Genomic DNA, 10,673 nt, shown 5'->3' with positions numbered 1-10,673 from the left:
TTTTTATTTCAGTTGGTTCTGTTGTGATGTCACCCATTTCATTTCTTACTCATGTTATTTGTATTCTCTCCCTCTTTTCCTTTGTTAAATTTGCCAGTGGTTTGTCAGTTTTATTGATCTTTTCAAAAAACCAACTTCTGCTCTTGTTGATTTTTTTATATTGCCCTTCTATTTTCTGTTTCATTGATTTCTGCTCGAATCTTTATTATTTCCTTTTTTGTGACTGTAAGTTTTTCTTCCTGTTCTTTTTTTGATTGTCAGAGATGTTGGTTTAAAGTGTTGATTTTGGTTCTTTCTTCTTTTTTGATGTGTGCATTTATTGCTATGAATTGGCCTATTTTGAGACTTTTTCATAGGATGCATAGATATTTATTATGATTATGTCCTCTTGTTCTTTTGACCGTTTAATCATTATATAATGTCCTTCCTTGTCTCTTAGTTTGGTTTTTGTCCTAAAGTCTTTTTTATCAGAAATTTATTGCCATTCTTGCTCTTTTTTTGTTTGCCATTTGCTTGATATATTTTTTCCAACCTTCAAGTTTTAGTCTATTTTTGTCTTTTTGTCTAAGGTGAGTGCTTGAACAATTTCTCTTAGAAAGATCAGCACAAGGCCAGTCCTTATGAGGCAGAGGTTAAAGATGTCCTAAATGTCCAAACTACCATGCCATTCCTCCTCTTCTCAGTAATCTCCCTCGTCTTAGGGTTCTGTATTTCACTGTAATGTCTCACAGAAGTCACAAAGACCCAGAGGATTGTCTTACATAGCAGTGGTGGAGGTTGGCAGGCTGGCAAGTCTCAGGTCTGTAAATAGGTCTGGAGGATCCTCCCAGTTCTTGGGGTTTGATGAACCTCAGTCAGCAGATCAGATGCTGTCCCAAATCCAGGGGTGAGATGACAGTGAGCCAAAACAGAACCGGAGCAAGAGGAAGGTGAATCTTCATAGAAGATTCATAGGTATACTCTCAAGGAAGCTAAGGGTGGTTATTTGAGTTATACCTCCAGCAAGGCAGGACTCAAGATATATCCTATCTGTGCTGTTCCAATGGAAATAAACCAAGTGGATGGCTTTGACAATTAGTAGGTACCCAGTTGCTTATGGCAAATCCCACCACAGAGCCAACAGCTAGTCTTTATAAGGAATGACTACTACCAGCTGCCCAGCCAAGTTGACGCCTGACCTTAACTACCCCGCCACCCCAAACAGGCATGGATAATAGGATTTACAGTACATCACAAAATGGAGGATAATGAGTGGAAGGGCCACATTAAGGAATTCACCGCAGTGAGTCTCTTGTAGACAGCATATTGATGGCTAATGTTTCCTCGTCCTTTCTTAACTCTCTGTCTCTTGATTGGTATATTTAATCCATTTGCATTCAGTGTAATTATTGACAAATGTGAGCTTATTGTTATTTTGTTACATGTCTTTTTGTAGTGTTCCTGATTTCTTTGTTCAATATGATTTTCTGTGCTGAGCTCATTTTGTTTATGAATTTTGTTATCATTTTTTTCATTGCTACTGTTTTAGTATTTGCTAAATATTTTGCCTTTTCTCTTTTTCAATTGAATGAGAAAAATTTTTTAAAAAATATTTTATTGTCATATTTGGTGAAAGTTTACACAGCAGATTTGGTTCCTATTTAACAATTTCTGTACATATCGTTTAGTGATATTGGTTACATTTTTCACATTGTATCAACATTCTCATTAGTTCTGTTTTGGTTCTTCTATTTCCATTAACCTAGCTTCCTACTCCTGTAGTGATACTGCCTTGGAAACCCAAGGAGGCGTCACTATGAGTCGGGGCCGACTCGACGGCAAACAACAACAAGCTTCCTTAAGGAGCTCTAGTAGCATAGTGCCTAAGGCACTTGACTGCTAACCAGAAGGCTGGCGGTTCAAACCCACCAGCCACTCCTCGGAAGGAAGGTTGGGCAATCTACTTCCATAGTTATACTGCCTTGGAAACCCAAGGAGGGGTTGCTATGAGTCAGGTCCGACTCGACGGCACATAACAACAACAACGACAGCTTCCTTAAACACCCCCTCTAATCTTTGCTGTAGGGTAAATGTTAACCATTGGTCTCATATAGCTTGTGTGTGTGTTGTTTTTTTTTTAATTTTTATTGTGATGTGGGTGAACGTTTACAGAGCAAATTCATTTTAAACATAGCAATTAATACACATTTTGTTTCGTGTCATTGACTATAAAACCAAAAAACCAAACTCAACTGCTGTCAACTCAGATCTGACTCATAGCGACCCCTCCTTGGGTTCCCGAGGCAGTATCACTCGGAAGTAGATTGCCCAACCTTCCTTCCGAGGAGTGGCTGGTGGGTTTAAATTGCCAGCCTTCTGGTTAGCGGTCAGATGCCTTAGGCTCCCTGTCATTGACTTCAGTCCCCACAATGTAACAGGTCTCTTTCACTTCCTCCCTATAGTTAACTTTTCCCTATATCCTTGTTTCCTATGTATTTCTGCCTCCGAGCTATCTCCCTGTGCAAATACTGCCTTTCTGTTCTCCCATGATTGATCATTGTAAGGAGTGAATCTACCTGGTGTAAATGTTCACCCTGTATGCCTGTCTGTTGTTTGGTTGGAAGCCACAAAAGTGAGTTCAATTCCAGGTCTGAGGGGTAGTTAGGAGCCATAGTCTCGGGATCTTACCAGGCTCTGTCAGACCAGTAAACCTGGTCTTTTTTATAATTTAGTTTGATGAGAAGGTTTCTTAATGTTCTTTGTGGTTACTCTGTGATTTATTATTTTCTTCCCAAGTTTAAAACACTCTGTTCTGTCTTGAAATCATGTTGACTTCCTCTCCTTTTGCAAGTTCTCTACCTACACTGTTTATTTCCTCTCTTTGCTTTGTAGTTGTCTTCATTTACCACTTGATGTACATGGTTCCCTGTTTAGTCTTTTACTTTAGATACTTCTATATGCCTTGGTTTCTGGGTTATGTTGTCATGTGTGTTAAACGTTGGTTGTTGTCTCCTGTTGTTGATTCTCTGTCTTAGGGACTCTCTTTAACATCTCTTGTAAGGTTGATCTAATTTTAACAAGTCTCCTTGTTTCTGTTTATCTGGAAATGTCCTAATTTTGCCATCATATTTGAGGGACAGTTTTCGCTGAGAATATAATTCTTGGTTGACAGTTTTTTCCTTTCGCCATTGTAAATGTGTCATCCCGTTACCTTATTGCCTGCACGGTTTCTGACGAGAAATCACTATAGTCTTATTGGTTGCCTTTTGTAGGTAACTTTTTGTTTTTTCCATGCTGCTTTCAGGATTCTTTCTTTGGTTTGATTATGGTATGCCTTTGGTTTGATTGTGGTATTCTTTTGGGGTCTATCCTGTTTGGGGTTCATTGAACTTCTTGAATGCATATCCTCTTACCTTTCGTCATATTAGGGAAGTTTTCTTCCAACAAATCTTCAGTAGTTTTCTCTGTTTTTATTTTTGTCTTCCTGTTCTGGAATTCCAGTCGCACATAAGTTATTCTTCTTATGGTGTTCTGTATAAATCTCAGGTGTTCTTTTTTTAAAAAAATCTTTTTTCTGATTGTTCCCTTTACAAAGTGTTATTGAGACGTTTGTCTTTAATCTTATTAATTCTGTCTTGCTTTGATTTGATTCTACTTCTTTGCCCTTTCAGGGAGTTATCTGTTTCTAAAATCTTTGTATTTATCTTCTGGATTTCTATTTGTTGTTTTTGTTTATAATTTTTTATTGTGTTAGTTCTTGTGTTGTTTTCCTTAATTCTTGTAGAGTTTTGTCTGTTTTCCCTAGTTTTATCTGTGTTTCCCTTGAATTTGTCAGTGTTTTCCTTGATATGTCTCTTAGTTTGTTGAAGGCACTAAATATAATTCTTTAGAATTTCTTATCAGGTAGTTCCAATAGCAGTTCTTCCTCGGAGTTTTTCTGGGTCTGTGTTCTGGTCCCTTGTTTGTACTACTTTATCTTGCTTCTTTCTGTGAACTGGAATTTGTCAGTTATCTCCAAGGAATTGTAATGTCATATTTATATTCAATTGGTGATTGTATGTTGGTATGATTTGCCCAGGTTTTTATTTTTATTTTTTGCTTAATTTTATTTCCATATATTGAGCGAGTCAGGCTGGTATGCTATTCTGTTTGCTGGTTTAGCAGCGCTGTGACACTCACTATCTGTCTCTTGGTGGATGTGATAGAGGATGAGCATGTGTGCACAGATTTCTGTTAGTTGTTTGTGCAGAGCAGTTGAAAGTGAGTTGGGCTGGTGTTGGCCACCATGCATCATTGATCACTTGGTACAGAAACAGGTAGTGGTACTCACCCAGTGGGTGAGGCTACAGGAGGTACAGATGTGGTTGGAGCATTTGGCACAGTTGCTTTCTGGTCATCAGCCACCAGTGTGGTTGCTCATGCAGTCCTTGTCACGTGGAGCTGATTATTAGGTTGTTGCCTGGATCAGACTAGCCCTTGCAGATATTCAGAATGGCCATGTCCTCAGTCCATCCAACAGTCCACAACTCCATTTGTCTACTTATTCGATGTTTTCATTCAGTTTCTTCTAGTCATTATTTAATCCAGTTCTTTATTCTTCCCTCTCAAGCTCAGTGTTCCTCGGTAATCTGTATTTGTTTCAGTTGATTTCTCTTTCTTTGTTATACATGGTCTGTGTAGCTTATATGCCTATTCTACCATCTTGCTGGAAGTCCCCTCAAATGACTTCAGTAATCAAGGGATGATGCTCCTAAAGAGCTTTGTTTGGAAAGACTGGTGGTGTCTTTAAATCTTTCTTGGCATTTTCACCACAAAGGCCCCAAAATGAGGTGGTGACAGATCTAAAGGATTAGAGGCTGGTGCTTAGGACTTTCAGGAAGGGGCACCTTGAATATGTGAACGTTACTGATTTATATATATCAGTTTTGTACTGAGTTTACTTATTCAATTCTCATGTTAAGTTTTTCTCAGTTGATTTTCCAAGTGCATAATCAAAACTCACTGCCGTCAAGTCGGATCTGACTCAGAGTGACCTCTCCTTGGGTTTCCGAGGCAATATCACTATGGAAGTAGGTCACCCAACCTTCTTTCTGAGGAATGGCTGGTGGGTTTGAACCTCCAGCCTTCTGGTTAGCAGTCAGATGCCTTAGGCACCATGTCACCAAAGCCTCTACAAATAATAACACATGAAAAAGAGATAAAATGTATCTGATTTTTTAAGTCTTACCTAAATATTTGTAGAATATGGACATCTTTATCTTATTCCTGTCTTTAATGGTACTGTTTCTAAATTTCCCCAGACATGCCTTTTTTTCTTTTTTTGGTTACTTTCTCATGGTTTATTAGAGCCAAGTTGAAGTCATTAGATACTGGCAGATGATCCTTGGAATCTGCAGGCTTCAGGACTTATTTGTCTCTTTAGCTACATGCTTTTACTTAAGTTTTGGCCTCTGAGCCAAAACTTTCTTGCCAGTTTGACTCTCCATTTAAACAGATGTTTATATACATGTATATAATCTTCATTTTTAAGTTTTTTTTTTTAACTTGGCTAATGTTACAGGATATCTATTCTGCTCTGTTGAAGGAGATCTGAATTACAAACTTAAATATTTGTCCTAGTATATTAATATGGTTTTCTTAAAGGATTCTGATTCTTCTTTTTTTTTTTTTTTTTAACTCATCTTTGCCCATTTCCCATCGTTATCATTTTTTCTCAAATCGTTTTAAACTCTTCATTTCCTTTTCATTTTGTTTGTTTTCACTTTTATCCTTACTGTTTTCAGCAGTATCTACTTTATCATATATTCTTTTCAGCTTGGCTTTTATTTCTGTGATTTTCTTTTTGCCTTTCGTTTCTTTCCTGAATCTGCCCGTCAGTTGCTTCTTGTTGTTTTGCTATCTTGTCATAAGTACTTGTTCTGTTTTGCTTTTATATCAAGACAAGGATTGCTTTGCTACTTATTTTTCCTCTTCCTACCTTCCTTAGCATTGAATTTGTGGCATTGAGTCATTCTTTGATACATGGTTGCTTTTCTTGGCCAAGCTCATTTTCAAATGTTTGTGCAAGAAGAGGGGACCAGGCCCTTGTTCAAACCAAGCTGGAGTTTTCAGTTTTAGTTCACTTACCCTTTCCTTCTTTCCAAGCAATAGGGCAAGACAGCCCTAGGTTTATCAGAATTCAAAGTATCTTTTCTCCCAGCTGTCATAAGAGACAAACTGCTTCTCAAAAATATGGCTTGCTTTTTGATTTCTCATTTAAGAAATAAGATTTGCTTCTTCTACTCCTTCTCAAAACAAGATTGAATATAGGGAGCTCCTGCCACTATTGTTGCAGCACAGTGATTTAGGTTTTGTTCTATGCCTGAGAAACATGTACTTTGTTCTTTATGAAATCTGTAGCTGCAGTATTCTGTCTCTGCTTCCATCTGCTTGATCTCAGCTGCTTCGAAGTGGGAATTCTTCTGCTTAATTTGTGACTTGGGATTCAGCTGTTTCCTGGTTTCTCTGAAAATGGATTTTGTGTTTTTGTTTCCACTTCTTGTTGCCCTTGGATAATTTCCAGAAGGAGAAGGGAGAAGTGTTGACTTTATGTCCCATTTGCATATTGGAAGTCCTCCTTGTAAGATTTTTATATTTAAAGTAGAAACATGGAGATTTTGATTATTGTTATTGATTCATGTAATGTGAAACAACTGTGAACTTTAATATATTTTTATATTTTATTCAGGAATCTCTAGTGGACCTATTTGTTAGATGAAAATTAGACATATGATTTTAAAAATGTACACAAAACTGAGGTAATTGTTAGCACAAAGGGAGAATCCCTCCCTCACAAAAGGTAAACATTCAACTGTTTTGTAAGTAAATATCTATATTTATATAGTTGAGGCATTTAAAAGCTAAATGGATTTGTCAAACATCTATCTAACCAGGAGGTTAGAGATCAATAGCAGGTTAGAGATTTGTTAACGATTGTAGCTTATCCATCAATCCCTTATACCCATTTTTTCCCATCCCTTTGTATCTGTAAAACCATGGCCTTTGTTTGCTCCATCTGATCAAAAACTTTACCATTCTCCCTGTAGTTTGGAACATTGCAGCATCTTGCCTGGATTCTTGTGTGTCTCCCAGTTTGTGAAACTTTACCATTCACTAATACTCTTTGTTTATATTTCTGAAAATAAATAAATAAAAGCTAACATTTAATTTAGGGGCCTGGAACATTTTTGAATCTTGAATTAAATTTTTCTCTGAATTCATTAACAATTTCAATTTTTATAGCCTACATAGTAGAATCAGAGAATATTTAAGTCATACACTGGCCATATCTCATCCCAGAGAGGATATTGAAGATGTTTGGAATGATTTTTCTCTAAGAATTTAAAAATATAAAACCAAATGAGGCATTGACATTGGTAAAGCATTTCTAAATCCTGTACTTGTGTGGTCATTTATCAATTTTCTCTTTGACAGCTTTTTTCTTTAATGGCATGCATGGGTTATTTTTCAAACATAGGATTTCAGAGTTACTTCTTTTATATTATTCTTATAACTTGTTCCTGATGTGAAAATTAGGATTTTTAATCTTTTTTTCAGATCAACATATTATTTTTGTTGAAATTAAATTTTATCATAAATAACTTGTTAGGATTCACATTCTTAGCCTTCAGGATGAAATGAAACTAATGCTTAGCTTCTCTCTCTAGTTCACTATTAGATGAAAAGGAATGTTTTGCATTTAGAAAGGAAAGTAGAGAGAGTTGAAATGTATATACCATCTCCTTCTGTTCCATTCTTCCAGTTACTCTCTCTTCCTTTGATGCTTAATTTTGGTGGGTACTTGTAGTTTTGGTGTTTGGGATATTTGAGGTAGAGAAATTGAAGTGTTGAGACATTTGGGAGAAGTGGAAGTAAAATATTGAGAAGAATATGGATATTTGAAGAACTAAAATCATACTTCATCTGTTTTGGCTATTTGTTTCTGTGCAGTGAAGTGCGTAGTGGCAATCTGTTATAAAGAATAATTTAGGGCCCAGATAAAATCATTTGTTATTTGGGACTATCCACTAAGAAAAAAATTCTGAGAATTCTTGTTCCTCTAAATTATGTCATTACTTGTTTTTCTTTCACCTTTCTTCCAATAGTGATGAAAATAACATCGTAACAAAGCTACTCTGTGGGAAAATATTTCACTTGTGTACCTTAATGGAAAAAACATGTGTTCAAAATGACTGAAGCATGGTAGCTGTTCAAGAAATATTTAATCTCCTTTGTTTTATTTAAGGAGCTCTGGTAGCACAGTGCCTAAGGCATCTGATTGCCTACCAGAAGGTTGGTGGTTCAAACCCACCAACCACTCTGTGGAAGCAAAACTGGGCAATCTATTTCTGTAAAGATTTACCACTTCAGTGGGGAGTGTAACCAGGACCATGTATAGGGTTGGAAGACAATGGTCCTAGAAGTGTATTTGTAAGATCTGAATTTCCAGGTATATAGTAGAGCTGACAAGGGACAAGGTTGTAGTCACTTCTTGGTCACAATCAGCTACCCAGAGGGACCAGGTAGTTGAACCTGTGGGCTTGGGACTACGGTCACAGGGGACATCAAGCTCAATTGGCATAACATACTGCACAAAACATTGTTCCACCTCCTACTGTTCCACCTCCTACTTTGGCAAGTAGCAACTGGGATCTTAAAAGCTTTTAAGCAGCCATCTAGATGCACTGATTGGTCTCTCCTTGGCCAGAGCAAAGAAGAATGAAGAAAACCAAAGATTCATGGAAACAGTTAGTCCTAGCGACTGGTGTACCTTGTGATCCACAGCCTGTATGACTATGAGATCAGAAGAACTAGATGGTGCCTGGCTACCACTATCAACCACTTGGAGGGCGATCTATGCAGGAGATCCTGGATAGAGAGGGAGAACAATGTGGAACAAAACTCAAAATCATTTTGGGGGAAAAAAACAGGGGGACCAGGTTTGCTGGTCTGATGGAGCCTGGTAGAACCACTGAAACTGTGGCCCCTAGCTGCCCTTCGGGTCTGGAATTGAACCCACACCTGTGGCTTCCAGCCGGGCAAAGGACAGGCGTATAAGTTGAACACTTACCTGAGGTAGATACACTCCTTGGAGAGAACAATCATGGGAGAAGGAGGGGCTATATATGTGCAAGGAGACAGCTTGGGGCAGGAGTGCATGGAGGGATGGACACAGGGAAGAGGTAACTATTGGGAGGAAGTGGGAAGGGAGCTGTTGCATTGTGGTAAATTGTAGTCAACGTCATGAGACAAAGTGTATGTGAACTGCTGTATGGAAAGTGAATTTGCTCTATAAATCTTCACCCAAATCACAATTTAAAAAAAAAAGATTTACTGCTTCGGAAAACCCAGCGGGGATGCTATGAGTCGGAATTGACTTGATGGCAGTGGGTTTGGTTTTTGGTTTTATTTTATTTATTAAACTTTTTATTTTGACTTAATTATAGCTACACAGGGAGGTGCAAAAAAATGTACAAGGAGGTTGTTCTGTGAACTCTTTATTTTTCTGCCTCCAGTGTTAACTCCAGGAAATATCAAAACCAGGAATTCGACATTGATACGATCCATAGTTTACTCAGATTTCACCAGTTATGCATGCATTTGAGTATGTATGTGTGCTTATATTTACTTATACCTCTATGCAATTTTATTATAGCTTCATGCAGCCACTACAATTAAGACACTTAATTTTACCATCATCACCAGATCCTTACACCTCTGGTTCCTATTTCTAACCCTTGGCAACAACCACTGATCTGTTCTTTAACTTTGTTTGTTTTTTATGAATGTTATATAAAAGGAATCATGCAGTTTGTATCCTTTTGAGTTTTGTTTTTTAATCTCTCTGGTTTTTAGTTACAGCATTTTGGTAGCACTTTTAACAAAAAATATGTTCAAATTTTGTTTTGTCTTATTCAATAGGTTTAACATGCCAACATGTAAGTCATGCTATCAATGTGAGTAATGTGAAGAAAGCAGTAGCTGAGAATCTGTGGTCAGTTTGTTCAGAATGTTTAAAAGAAAGAAGATTATATGATGGACAGCCAGTACTTCCTTCTGATACTTGGTTGTGCCTCAAATGTGGTTTTCAGGTAAGATAACTGTATGTAGGTATGAGTTTGTCTCAAATATTTTTCTCAAATGCTTACTGTCATTTGGACTATTGGTCATGCAACGGACTTAAGATAAATTAATTCCATTTTCAAGTAGAAATTCTCCAAGAATGAGCTTAGAAATGTTTGTTACAATAAGGCAAAAAGTATGTTATGCTCAGAAATTAATCATGTGCGGTTTATAGACACTTCAAAAGGGAATCTAGCCTATTTGCTGTAGTTGCCATATCTGGACCTGTCTTTACCTATTTGTATATATTTAGGAAATTGATCCAAGTTTTAAAAAATCTTTCAGAATTCATATTTTCTCTCAAATTTATCTTACAATGTAGAAGCTATTGATACCTATAATAAAGGAATTTTCAAGTGAAATTAAAAGTGTACATATATATATGTATAACTGCAAAAACGACAAGGAGGCCACATGTTCTGACCTTCTCTAATCTGACCTTCTCTAATCCCACAAGGGGAAGACAGGATTACCAGCAGTAACCCAAGGCCTATTCCTGCCAGGCCAGACATGTTGCCTTCCTCCAGCCCTTT

At 37.2% G+C, this 10,673-nt stretch overlaps 1 protein-coding gene across 1 annotated transcript in view; it reads left to right on the top strand.

Moving 5' to 3' along the window:
* Window positions 1–10,673, top strand: part of USP45 (ubiquitin specific peptidase 45) — a 111,319-nt gene that overhangs the window by 12,126 nt on the left and 88,520 nt on the right. The window contains exon 3 of the mRNA XM_042781139.1: window positions 9,940–10,109. Within this exon, the coding sequence (XP_042637073.1) occupies window positions 9,940–10,109 (170 nt within the window). The remainder of the gene's footprint in view (window positions 1–9,939; window positions 10,110–10,673) is intronic.

The sequence above is a fragment of the Orycteropus afer genome, unplaced genomic scaffold (assembly GCF_000298275.1).
Source record: "Orycteropus afer afer isolate SDZICR_OR568_19922 unplaced genomic scaffold, OryAfe1.0 scaffold00087, whole genome shotgun sequence".
Taxonomy (NCBI): domain Eukaryota; kingdom Metazoa; phylum Chordata; class Mammalia; order Tubulidentata; family Orycteropodidae; genus Orycteropus; species Orycteropus afer.
Note: the sequence above shows the minus strand (reverse complement) of the source record. Positions and strands in the feature narration are given on the sequence as shown.